Source organism: Bufo bufo, chromosome 2 (genome assembly GCF_905171765.1).
Source record: "Bufo bufo chromosome 2, aBufBuf1.1, whole genome shotgun sequence".
NCBI classification, from domain to species: domain Eukaryota; kingdom Metazoa; phylum Chordata; class Amphibia; order Anura; family Bufonidae; genus Bufo; species Bufo bufo.
In genome coordinates, this window is record NC_053390.1 from 256,831,104 (window position 1) to 256,845,100 (window position 13,997).

Consider the following 13,997-nt stretch of genomic DNA (forward strand, 5'->3'; position numbering starts at 1 on the left):
TTGAGGCTGCCCAGAGCGTTTTTAGATCACTTTTTTTCTGGGGTGATCGGCGGCAATTTTGTGACTTGTGGTGCGCCAGCACAAGCTATCACCAAGTGTATTTAACCATCAATAGTGTGGTTATTTTGTGCTATATCCTACATCAGCTGCAGGCTGAGCCTGTGTCACCGAAGTGCATTTAACCATCAACAGTCTGGTTATTTTTTGGCCATATACTACATCAGCTGCAGGCTGAGCCTGTGTCACCGAAGTGCATTTAACCATCAACAGTCTGGTTATTTTTTGGCCATATACTACATCTGGTGCAGGCTGAGCCTGTGTCACCCAAGTGCATTTAACCATCAACAGTGTGGTTATTTTTTGGCCATATACTACATCAGGGGCAAGTTGAGCCTGTCACCCAGCGCCTAAAAAATAGACCTGACATTTCTATTCAACCAAATCTGTACTGTTTTAGCTGGTCAAGTTATTTGTAGTGACCGTAAAAGCACATTTTTTGTTCTGGGTTGAAAAACTATTCCCAAATTTGCCATTCTCAAAATAACTAGTTTCTGCTATATGAGGCCAACTTGAAATCTATCCCAAAAAGGATATCTGACATTGAAGGTGCTGATAGTGTCATTCAGAAAAACCTAAGACACACGCTACCGTGCAGATAGAAGTCTGATTCTGTGATTAAACCTATACCTGACACACAGCGCAAAAAAAAACAGGCCTCACATTTCTATTCAACCAAATCTGTACTGTTTTAGCTGGTCAAGTTATTTGTAGTGACCGTAAAAGCACATTTTTTGTTCTGGGTTGAAAAACTATTCCCAAATTTGCCATTCTCAAAATAACTAGTTTCTGCTATATGAGGCCTACTTGAAATCTATCCCAAAAAGGATATCTTACATTAAAGGTGCTGATAGTGTCATTCAGAAAAACCTAAGACACACGCTACCGTGCAGATAGAAGTCTGATTCTGTGATTAAACCTATACCTGTCACACAGCGCAAAAAAAAAACAGGCCTCACATTTCTATTCAACCAAATCTGTACTGTTTTAGCTGGTCAAGTTATTTGTAGTGACCGTAAAAGCAGACTTTTTGTTCTGGGTTGAAAAACTATTCCCAAATTTGCCATTCTCAAAATAACTAGTTTCTGGTATATGAGGCCTACTTGAAATCTATCCCAAAAAGGATATCTTACATTGAAGGTGCTGATAGTGTCATTCAGAAAAACCTAAGACACACGCTACCGTGCAGATAGAAGTCTAATTCTGTGATTAAACCTATACCTGTCACACAGCGCAAAAAAAAAAACAGGCCTCACATTTCTATTCAACCAAATCTGTACTGTTTTAGCTGGTCAAGTTATTTGTAGTGACCGTAAAAGCAGACTTTTTGTTCTGGGTTGAAAAACTATTCCCAAATTTGCCATTCTCAAAATAACTAGTTTCTGGTATATGAGGCCTACTTGAAAGCTATCCCAAAAAGGATATCTTACATTGAAGGTGCTGATAGTGTCATTCAGAAAAACCTAAGACACACGCTACCGTGCAGATAGAAGTCTAATTCTGTGATTAAACCTATACCTGTCACACAGCGCAAAAAAAAAACAGGCCTCACATTTCTATTCAACCAAATCTGTACTGTTTTAGCTGGTCAAGTTATTTGTAGTGACCGTAAAAGCAGACTTTTTGTTCTGGGTTGAAAAACTATTCCCAAATTTGCCATTCTCAAAATAACTAGTTTCTGGTATATGAGGCCTACTTGAAAGCTATCCCAAAAAGGATATCTTACATTGAAGGTGCTGATAGTGTCATTCAGAAAAACCTAAGACACACGCTACCGTGCAGATAGAAGTATAATTCTGTGATTAAACCTATACCTGTCACACAGCGCAAAAAAAAAACAGGCCTCACATTTCTGTTCAACCAAATCTGTACTGTTTTAGCTGGTCAAGTTATTTGTAGTGACCGTAAAAGCACATTTTTTGTTCTGGGTTGAAAAACTATTCCCAAATTTGCCATTCTCAAAATTGTGGTGAACGGGAACAATGAGGAAAACATCTAATAAGGGACGCGGACGCGGACGTGGACATGGTCGTGGTGGTGTTAGTGGACCCTCTGGTGCTGGGAGAGGACGTGGCCGTTCTGCCACAGCCACACGTCCTAGTGTACCAACTACCTCAGGTCCCAGTAGCCGCCAGAATTTACAGCCATATTTGGTGGGGCCCAATGCCGTTCTAAGGATGGTAAGGCCTGAGCAGGTACAGGCATTAGTCAATTGGGTGGCCGACAGTGCATCCAGCACGTTCACATTATCTCCCACCCAGTCTTCTGCAGAAAGCGCACAGATGGCGCATGAAAACCGAGCCCATCAGTCTGTCACATCACCCCCATGCATATCAGGGAAACTGACTGAGCCTCAAGTTATGCAGCAGTCTCTTATGCTGTTTGAAGACTCTGCTGCCAGGGTTTCCCAAGGGCATCCACCTAGCTCTTCCCCAGGGGTGGAAGAGATAGAATGCACTAACGCACAACCACTTATGTTTCCTGATGATGAGGACATGGGAATACCACCTCAGCACGTCTCTGATGATGACGAAACACAGGTGCCAACTGCTGCGTCTTTCTGCAGTGTGCAGACTGAACAGGAGGTCAGGGATCAAGACTGGGTGGAAGACGATGCAGGGGACGATGAGGTCCTAGACCCCACATGGAATGAAGGTCGTGCCACTGACTTTCAGAGTTCGGAGGAAGAGGCAGTGGTGAGACCGAGCCAACAGCGTAGCAAAAGAGGGAGCAGTGGGCAAAATCAGAACACCCGCCGCCAAGAGACTCCGCCTGCTACTGACCGCCGCCATCTGGGACCGAGCACCCCAAAGGCAGCTTCAAGGAGTTCCCTGGCATGGCACTTCTTCAAACAATGTGCTGACGACAAGACCCGAGTGGTTTGCACGCTGTGCCATCAGAGCCTGAAGCGAGGCATTAACGTTCTGAACCTTAGCACAACCTGCATGACCAGGCACCTGCATGCAAAGCATGAACTGCAGTGGAGTAAACACCTTAAAAACAAGGAAGTCACTCAGGCTCCCCCTGCTACCTCTTCTGCTGCTGCCGCCTCGGCCTCTTCTGCTGCTGCCGCCGCCTCGGCCTCTTTTGCTGCTGCTGCCGCCGCCTCGGCCTCTGCCTCTGGAGGAACGTTGGCACCTGCCGCCCAGCAAACATGGGATGTACCACCAACACCACCACCTGCGTCACCAAGCATCTCAACCATGTCATACGGCAGCGTTCAGCTCTCCATCTCACAAACATTTGAGAGAAAGCGTAAATTCCCACCTAGCCACCCTCGATCCCTGGCCCTGAATGCCAGCATTTCTAAACTACTGGCCTATGAAATGCTGTCATTTAGGCTGGTGGACACACACAGCTTCAAACAGCTCATGTCACTTGCTGTCCCACAGTATGTTGTTCCCAGCCGCCACTACTTCTCCAAGAGAGCCGTGCCTTCCCTGCACAAACAAGTGTCCGATAAAATCAAGTGTGCACTGCGCAACGCCATCTGTGGCAAGGTCCACCTAACCACAGATACGTGGACCAGTAAGCACGGCCAGGGACGCTATATCTCCCTAACTGCACACTGGGTAAATGTAGTGGCGGCTGGGCCCCAGGCGGAGAGCTGTTTGGCGCACGTCCTTCCGCCGCCAAGGATCGCAGGGCATCATTCTTTGCCTCCTGTCTCCTCCTCCTCCTACTCAGCTTCCTCCTCCTCTTCTTCCACCTGCTCATCCAGTCAGCCACACACCTTCACCACCAACTTCAGCACAGCCCAGGGTAAACGTCAGCAGGCCATTCTGAAACTCATATGTTTGGGGGACAGGCCCCACACCACACAGGAGTTGTGGCGGGGTATAGAACAACAGACCGACGAGTGGTTGCTGCCGGTGAGCCTCAAGCCCGGCCTGGTGGTGTGCGATAATGGGCGAAATCTCGTTGCAGCTCTGGGACTCTGGTTTGACGCACATCCCTTGCCTGGCGCATGTGCTGAATTTGGTGGTGCAGAAGTTCATTCGCAACTACCCCGACATGTCAGAGCTGCTGCATAAAGTGCGGGCCGTCTGTTCGCCCTTCCGGTGTTCACACCCTGCCGCTGCTCGCCTGTCTGCGCTACAGCGTAACTTCGGCCTTCCCGCTCACCGCCTCATATGCGACGTACCCACCAGGTGGAACTCCACCTTGCATATGCTGGACAGACTGTGCGAGCAGCAGCAGGCCATAGTGGAGTTTCAGCTGCAGCACGCACGGGTCAGTCGCACTGCGGATCAGACACACTTCACCACCAATGACTGGGCCTCCATGCGAGACCTGTGTGCCCTGTTGCGTTGTTTCGAGTACTCCACCAACATGGCCAGTGGCGATGACGCCGTTATCAGCGTTACAATACCACTTCTATGTCTCCTTGAGAAAACACTTAGGGCGATGATGGAAGAGGAGGTGGCCCAGGAGGAAGAGGGCTAATTTTTAGCACTTTCAGGCCAGTCTCTTCGAAGTGACTCAGAGGAAGGTTTTTTGCAACACCAGAGGCCAGGTACAAATGTGGCCAGACAGGGCCCACTACTGGAAGACGAGGATGAGGAGGAGGTGGAGGAGGATGAGGATGAAGCATGTTTACAGCGGGGTGGCACCCAAAGCAGCTCGGGCCCATCACTGGTGCGTGGCTGGGGGGAAACACAGGACGATGACGATACGCCTCCCACAGAGGACAGCTTGTCCTTACCTCTGGGCAGCCTGGCCCACATGAGCGACTACATGCTGCAGTGCCTGCGCAACGACAGCAGAGTTGCCCACATTTTAACGTGTGAGGACTACTGGGTTGCCACCCTGCTGGATCCCCGGTACAAAGACAATGTGCCCACCTTACTTCCTACACTGGAGCGTGATAGGAAGATGCGCGAGTACAAGCGCACGTTGGTAGACGCGCTACTGAGAGCATTCCCAAATGTCACAGGGGAACCAGTGGAAGCCCAAGGCGAAGGCAGAGGAGGAGCAAGAGGTCGCCAACGCAGCTGTGTCACGGCCAGCTCCTCTGAGGGCAGGGTTAGCATGGCAGAGATGTGGAAAAGTTTTGTCACCACGCCACAGCTAACTGCACCACCACCTGATACGGAACGTGTTAGCAGGAGGCAACATTTCACTAACATGGTGGAACAGTACCTGTGCACACCCCTCCACGTACTGACTGATGGTTCGGCCCCATTCAACTTCTGGGTCTCCAAATTGTCCACGTGGCCAGAGCTAGCCTTTTATGCCTTGGAGGTGCTGGCCTGCCCGGCGGCCAGCGTTTTGTCTGAACGTGTATTCAGCACGGCAGGGGGCGTCATTACAGACAAACGCAGCAGCCTGTCTACAGCCAATGTGGACAAGCTGACGTTCAGAAAAATGAACCAGGCATGGATCCCACAGGACCTGTCCATCCCTTGTGCAGATTAGATATTAACTACCTCCCCTTAACAATATATTATTCTACTCCAGGGCACTTCCTCATTCAATACTATTTTTAATTTCATTTTACCATTATATTGCGGGGCAACCCAAAGTTGAATGAACCTCTCCTCTGTCTGGGTGCCGGGGCCTAAATGTGTGATAGTGGCCTGTTCCAGTGGTGGGTGACGTGAAGCCTGATTCTCTGCTATGACATGAAGACAGATTCTGCGCTGATATAAGGCCAGATTCTCTGTTACGGGACCTCTCTCCTCTGCCTGGGTGCCTGGGCCTAAATGTGTGACAGTGGCCTGTTCCAGTGGTGGGTGACGTGAAGCCTGATTCTCTGCTATGACATGAAGACAGATTCTGCGCTGACATAAGGCCAGATTCTCTGTTACGGGACCTCTCTCCTCTGCCTGGGTGCCTGGGCCTAAATGTGTGACAGTGGCCTGTTCCAGTGGTGGGTGACGTGAAGCCTGATTCTCTGCTATGACATGAAGACAGATTCTGCGCTGACATAAGGCCAGATTCTCTGTTACGGGACCTCTCTCCTCTGCCTGGGTGCCTGGGCCTAAATGTGTGACAGTGGCCTGTTCCAGTGGTGGGTGACATGAAGCCTGATTCTCTGCTATGACATGAAGACAGATTCTGTGCTGACATAAGGCCAGATTCTCTGTTACGGGACCTCTCTCCTCTGCCTGGGTGCCTGGGCCTAAATGTGTGACAGTGGCCTGTTCCAGTGGTGGGTGATGTGAAGCCTGATTCTCTGCTATGACATGAAGACAGATTCTGTGCTGACATAAGGCCAGATTCTCTGTTACGGGACCTCTCTCCTCTGCCTGGGTGCCTGGGCCTAAATGTGTGACAGTGGCCTGTTCCAGTGGTGGGTGACGTGAAGCCTGATTCTCTGCTATGACATGAAGACAGATTCTGCGCTGACATAAGGCCAGATTCTCTGTTACGGGACCTCTCTCCTCTGCCTGGGTGCCTGGGCCTAAATGTGTGACAGTGGCCTGTTCCAGTGGTGGGTGACGTGAAGCCTGATTCTCTGCTATGACATGAAGACAGATTCTGCGCTGACATAAGGCCAGATTCTCTGTTACGGGACCTCTCTCCTCTGCCTGGGTGCCTGGGCCTAAATGTGTGACAGTGGCCTGTTCCAGTGGTGGGTGACGTGAAGCCTGATTCTCTGCTATTACATGAAGACAGATTCTGTGCTGACATAAGGCCAGATTCTCTGTTACGGGACCTCTCTCCTCTGCCTGGGCCTAAATGTGTGACAGTGGCCTGTTCCAGTGGTGGGTGACATGAAGCCTGATTCTCTGCTATGACATGAAGACAGATTCTGTGCTGACATAAGGCCAGATTCTCTGTTACGGGACCTCCCTCCTCTGCCTGGGTGCCTGGGCCTAAATGTGTGACAGTGGCCTGTTCCAGTGGTGGGTGACGTGAAGCCTGATTCTCTGCTATGACATGAAGACAGATTCTGAGCTGACATAAGGCCAGATTCTCTGTTACGGGACCTCTCTCCTCTGCCTGGGTGCCTGGGCCTAAATGTGTGACAGTGGCCTGTTCCAGTGGTGGGTGACGTGAAGCCTGATTCTCTGCTATGACATGAAGACAGATTCTGCGCTGACATAAGGCCAGATTCTCTGTTACGGGACCTCTCTCCTCTGCCTGGGTGCCTGGGCCTAAATGTGTGACAGTGGCCTGTTCCAGTGGTGGGTGACGTGAAGCCTGATTCTCTGCTATGACATGAAGACAGATTCTGTGCTGACATAAGGCCAGATTCTCTGTTACGGGACCTCTCTCCTCTGCCTGGGTGCCTGGGCCTAAATGTGTGACAGTGGCCTGTTCCAGTGGTGGGTGACGTGAAGCCTGATTCTCTGCAATGACATGAAGACAGATTCTGCGCTGACATAAGGCCAGATTCTCTGTTACGGGACCGCTCTCCTCTGTCTGGGTGACGGGGCCTAAATATGTGACAGTGGCCTTTTCCAGTGGTGGGTGACATGAAGCCAGATTCTCTGCTATGGCATGAAGAGACTGATTCTCTGCTGACATGAAGCCAGATTCTTTGCTATGGCATGAAGAGACTGATTCTCTGCTGATGTGAAGCCAGATTCTCTGCTATGGGACCTCTGTCCAATTGATATTGGGTCATTTTTTTTTTTTTTTTAATTCATTTCCCTATCCACATTTGTTTGCAGGGGATTTACCTACATGTTGCTGCCTTTTGCAGCCCTCTAGCTCTTTCCTGGGCTGTTTTACAGCCTTTTTAGTGCCCAAAAGTTCGGGTCCCCATTGACTTCAATGGGGTTCGGGTTCGGGACGAAGTTCGGTTCGGGTTCGGATCCCGAACCCGAACATTTCCGGGAAGTTCGGCCGAACTTCTCGAACCCGAACATCCAGGTGTTCGCTCAACTCTATTTATGGACTTTCCTTGTGTGTGAACAAACACCAAGCCACCTGCGTTTTGTGATACACCTTATCTGCATTTTGTTATACACCAACGTGTGAATAAACACCGCTGTTTGATTCAAGAACTGTTTACTTTGCCTCTATACTGCATCCGCTAGTCCTAACTACCAGAGCCAATCCCCACACTATGTAATGAAAGGGGCATTTCAAACTATGTGTTATTTCAGTATACATGCAATCATTTTTTTAAAAAATTTTTTTACTGTATATTACATTTTCCTCTCTGGTTGCACACCCTGATGTTTATCCTTATGGTCCATGTTTTTCTGCATTCATAGATGGACTAACATGCTAAGTAGCTTCCCACCTCCTCTCAGTGTGGGCATAGTGATCTCATAGAGAAGTAGGTGAAGCGATCTAGATACCATTCAGTCATTTATCCCTACTTCTAAATTCATAGAAACATATAGCAATATCTCTATCTAGGCAGAAGAGAAGGAACTGTGGAGATATTACAAACCATATGTATCTCTTGGGCTGTATGTGAGGGACTATTTTCTATGCAAGGGAGGAAGAAATTAACAAGAGATAACTGCAGTGCATACTGGGAATTACGAGTGCTTCATGAGCTGCTGCCCACCCACATAAATTTTAATTTGTAGGATAATCCCTTTAAGCAAAACATTGTGGCTTTCCAATATAAACAGAGGCCAAGACACAGATGTGAACAGAGCCTTATGTATACAGTACAGCTGTATTTATACATACAGTCTAGCAGTAGTATTTACACTGACAAGCAAAAGGGTAACAAAGTTTTAAACTTTTGACTTTCAGGCTACATATCACACCATCCACTACAGCTATGAACATGAGACTACTATCATTTTATAGACAATTATCTTGGCTATGTCATACATACATTGGACTTGCAACTATTTAGCATATCATTAGTTATGCAGATTCTTGTCATGTAACTGCATTGTTACTGTTTTGCACCTGGTGTTGGAACAATCTTTTTCTTCTTGTATACTACAAATTACAACCTGTTCTCACATTCCCTAATAGCGTCCATCCATTCCAAAGCCAAGAGGTGGATGCCCAGGCAAAATATCGGAGTCAACAGGTCGGCTCATCACAAGGTCTATCAGTTCTGCCGTGACAAACATGGCAGTCCATGCAGGCACCGTGCAATGCGCATTACACAAGTCTGGAAGGGTGGCCCGAAAAAAGGTGAAGAAGTCTCGACATCAATATCGTCATAAGAAGCATCAGTTCAAGTTTGCAAAAAAGTACGAAAAGTTGACAGTAGAAGATTGGAAATGATTGATTTGGTGCAATGAGACGAAAGTCAATACACTGGGCTCTGATGGGTGCAAATGGGTCTGGAAGAAAGAAGGGAGAACGGGGCTAACAGATCAAGAAATTAAAGGAACTGTCAAGTTCGGTGGAGGAAGCCTGATATAGGGATTTTTCACAGCCAAAGGCATTGACAAGGATTGATGGTTGTCTCAATGCTGAGCTATATGTGAGTATCCTACAAGATGAGTTATTTCGTACACTGAAGTACTATGGGTATGAAAAGGACGATATAGTGTTCCATCAGGACAACGACCCGAAGCATACGTTGAGATTAGCAATGAAATAGTTCAATGACAATGAAGTAGAGGTGCTGGATTGGCCCCCACAGTCCCCAGACCTCAACCCAATCGAACACTTGTGGGTAGAGTTGAAGAAAAAGCTGTATTCGTCTCCCAAGTGAGTCAACCAGTATGCACCAACATTGGGAACGTGTGGAAGAAACCTGGGAACAAGACATGCCCAGAAGGATTCAGGCAGTGTTGAAAGCCAAAGGTGGATTTACAAAATACTAACAAAATAATAAAAATTAAAATGTAAAATTTTAGGAGCAAAACAGTAACAATGCAGTTACTTGACAAGAATCTGCATAACATATGCTAAATAGTTGCAAGTCTAATTTATGTATGAGATAGCCAAGATAATTGTCTATTAAAATGATAATAGTCTCATGTTCCAAGCTGTAGTGGATGGTAAGATTGAAAAATAGTGTTACCCTTTTGCTCGTCAGTGTACAGTCGTGGCCAAAAGTTTTGACAATTACATAAATATTGGAAATTGGAAAAGTTGCTGCTTAAGTTTTTATAATAGCAATTTGCATATACTCCAGAATGTTATGAAGAGTGATCAGATGAATTGAATAGTCCTTCTTTGCCATGAAAATTAACTTAATCCCCAAAAAAACTTTCCACTGCATTTCATTGCTGTCATTAAAGGACCTGCTGAGATCATTTCAGTAATCGTCTTGTTAACTCAGGTGAGAATGTTGACGAGCACAAGGCTGGAGATCATTATGTCAGGCTGATTGGGTTAAAATGGCAGACTTGACATGGTAAAAGGAGGGTGATGCTTGAAATCATTGTTTTTTTTTATTGTTAACCATGGTGACCTGCAAAGAAACGCGTGCAGCCATCATTGCGTTGCATAAAAATGGCTTCACAGGCAAGGATATTGTGGCTACTAAGATTGCACCTCAATCAACAATTTATAGGATCATCAAGAACTTCAAGGAAAGAGGTTCAATTCTTGTTAAGAAGGCTTCAGGGTGTCCAAGAAAGTCCAGCAAGCGCCAGGATCGTCTCCTAAAGAGGAGTGCCACCAGTGCAGAGCTTGCTCAGGAATGGCGGCAGGCAGGTGTGAGCGCATCTGCACGCACAGTGAGGCGAAGACTTTTGGAAGATGGTCTGGTGTCAAGAAGGGCAGCAAAGAAGCCACTTCTCTCCAAAAAAAACATCAGGGACAGATTGATCTTCTGCAGAAAGTATGGTGAATGGACTGCTGAGGACTGGGGCAAAGTCATATTCTCCGATGAAGCCTCTTTCCGATTGTTTGGGGCAACTGGAAAAAGGCTTGTCCGGAGAAGAAAAGGTGAGCGCTACCATCAGTCCTGTGTCATGCCAACAGTAAAGCATCCTGAGACCATTCATGTGTTGGGTTGCTTCTCATCCAAGGGAGTGGGCTCACTCACAATTTTGCCCAAAAACACAGCCATGAATAAAGAATCAAACAAAAAAGAGACTGCGCTGCAGAAAGAATTTTTTTTTTTTTTTTCTCTTCTTCTTTTCCTCTCTCCTCGGATTAAAAGGGAAGAAAGCTAGGTTTTCACCAGGTTCACAGGATGTAACTAAATCCTCCTCAGATCTACAAGTGCCTGCAGAGTGCAAATAGAAACTCCATATGGTGAAGTACTGCCACTGTGTTTTACAACCACAAGGAAGAAATATACTCACAAGATTCCATTCACAGTGTGTGTATTTATCACCACTTGTGTCCCCACATCTCCATAGGCTTCAGCAAACACCTTCTCTGGTATTTCTTAATCTTCTCATAGATCCCTGTTTCCTCATAGACCAAAGAAACACGGAGGATAGTGAAGCACTTAGGGGTGCGATTTAAAAAAATCATTTATTATACTCACAAAATTAAAAACATAACAAGCATTCAGGTCAGCCTGCACAGACGCCCAAACGTCTGTGCAGGCTGATCTGAATGCTTGTTATATTTTTAATTTTGTGAGTATAATAAATGATTTTTTTTAAATCGCACCCCTAAGTGCTTCACTATCCTCCGCGTTTCTTTGGTCTATGAGGAAACAGGGATCTATGAGAAGATTAAGGAATACCAGAGAAGGTGTTTGCTGAAGCCTATGGAGATGTGGGGACACAAGTGGTGACAAATACGCACACTGTGAATGGAATCTTGTGAGTATATTTCTTCCTTGCGGTTGTAAAACACAGTGGCAGTACTTCACTATATGGAGTTTCTATTTGCACTCTGCAGGCACTTGTAAATCTGAGGAGGATTTTGTTACATCCTGTGAACCTGGTGAAAACCTAGCTTTCTTCCCTTTTAATCCGAGGAGAGAGGAAAAGAAGAAGAGGTAAAAAATAAATAAATAATAATTCTTTCTGCAGCGCAGTCTCTTTTTTGTTTGAACCTTGGCTAAGTGACAAAAACCCACGTCACTATTTGCGGCTTGCAGCGCAGAGGAATTACCGTAAGATAACCAGAGACATTTCTCCTTTGTATTATGAATAAAGAATGGTACCAAAACACCCTCCAACAGCAACTTCTTCCAACAATCCAACAACAGTTCGGTGAAGAACAATGCATTTTCCAGCACGATGGAGCACCGTGCCATAAGGCAAAAGTGATAACTAAGTGGCTCGGGGACCAAAACGTTGACATTTTGGGTCCATGGCCTGGAAATTCCCCAGATCTTAATCCCATTGAGAACTTGTGCTCAATACTCAAGAGGCGGGTGGACAAACAAAAACCCACTAATTCTGACAAACTCCAAGAAGTGATTATGAAAGAATGGGTTGCTATCAGTCAGGAATTGGCCCAGAAGTTGATTGAGAGCATGCCCAGTCGAATTGCAGAGGTCCTGAAAAAGAAGGGCCAACACTGCAAATACTGACTCTTTGCATAAATGTCATGTAATTGTCGATAAAAGCCTTTGAAACGTATGAAGTGCATGTAATTATATTTCACTACATCACAGAAACAACTGAAACAAAGATCTAAAAGCAGTTTAGCAGCAAACTTTGTGAAAACTAATATTTGTGTCATTCTCAAAACTTTTGGCCACGACTGTATGTGCTCAGTATATAGTCGTATTTTTTTGTATATGGTTAGTCAATTTATCTGGTGGGCCCAGTGTATGCCAGTGCAACACTGGGTCCAGGATCTTCAGGTTACTTTTCTGCAGAAATATATAAAAGCATCCCTAAATACTAGAAACTTAATAAGACAGTGGGTGTGCAACCACTGTGTCAACTGGTAGATTTGACTTTGGGCTACTCCTAAAGCCGTTATCCTGGCAGTCCCCTGGTATTCACCCTTTAACCCCTGTACAGGCATATGGACTTTACTTCCGGGGTAACACCAGTCGCTACCTCCTGGATTGGCCTTTGTATGATAGACAGGCCTTTGGCTGCAGACTGCGTATAGGGCCAGAGCAACCCCGTGGGAAGAATGGAGTGGGAAGCAAGTCCAAGCCACCGGGACACAGAAACCCAGGACCCCTGAGTGAAGCAACGGCAGCCATGAGCCTCCACAGTAGCAACACTAAGTGATAATACCAGATTTCAACAGTGTAAAGTCTGAAAAAAATCCAACATGGCAGAACACATTTTCCACAGATTATTAGAAGTGATAGACAAGACGAAAGATGTCAAGTACAATAAAAAAAAAACTAAAATTTTGGCTGATCTACTATGTCCAAGCTAGAGAAGTAAAATATATCTCCAAAGAGTAAGACAGCAAACCAAAATATCACAACCTGGTTCTTAAAACCAAAATCTACGCATAAGGCGGAATTATTTGTATTATTGTCTATCAGCAGCCCTATGCATAACTATAGCTGCATAACACGTTATTATTTATGCTGTTTTCTTACATGCTTTTGCTAAGATGAATACATTGTGGTCTAATGTCTGCACCCCTCGCCTAACCGCTTTCCTAAAGCCATAATAAACACAGAAAACTGACTAATAAAGCATTTCCGTGTAGTGAAGTCACTTTATGGCCTGAGTTGTGCCTGTTTACAGGCTGCATTGCAATTCTATAGGTTGATGCTACTTGTATGCATTTGCTAAGTAGTGTGCTAATCTTTTACCCACCTGAAGCCATGTAATGAAGCATGGCATAGAAGAAAAACACATTCATAAAAGATAAAAGATGCATGTTGGTGGAGATATCAGCTCACTTGCTGCTGTGCTGATGAGAGGTACTGGAAGTCCATCACAGGATAAGGGAGGGGAATGAAAGATGCTGCGAAAAAAGGAAGGAAGGAGGGAAACAGAGACAAGGCTACACATGGAACACATTAATAACATATGCAACACACTACTGGCCCAACATAACATAATGTTAAAGGGGAAATACTTTTATTTACTATATTTATTTGGTGTTATTTGTAAGAGATCCTTTTCCCAGGACTAGTCCTAGCACCATCAGCACTGGGCAGCTTATTTTTTTAAACCAAATTTTATTTATTTAGTTCGTCTTTCATCTGATGCAAGTACAAG

General features: G+C 45.8%; 1 protein-coding gene across 2 annotated transcripts in view; it reads right to left on the reverse strand.

The window, feature by feature from the left end:
• The window catches only part of LOC120988767 (serotransferrin-A-like), a 136,692-nt gene extending 122,982 nt beyond the window's left edge, over positions 1–13,710 (reverse strand). For both annotated transcript variants that reach the window (XM_040416459.1, XM_040416458.1), the window contains exon 1: positions 13,590–13,710. In XM_040416459.1, the coding sequence (XP_040272393.1) occupies positions 13,590–13,653 (64 nt within the window). In that variant the 5' untranslated portion in view covers positions 13,654–13,710. The remainder of the gene's footprint in view (positions 1–13,589) is intronic.
• Between the last annotated feature and the right edge of the window lie 287 nt (positions 13,711–13,997).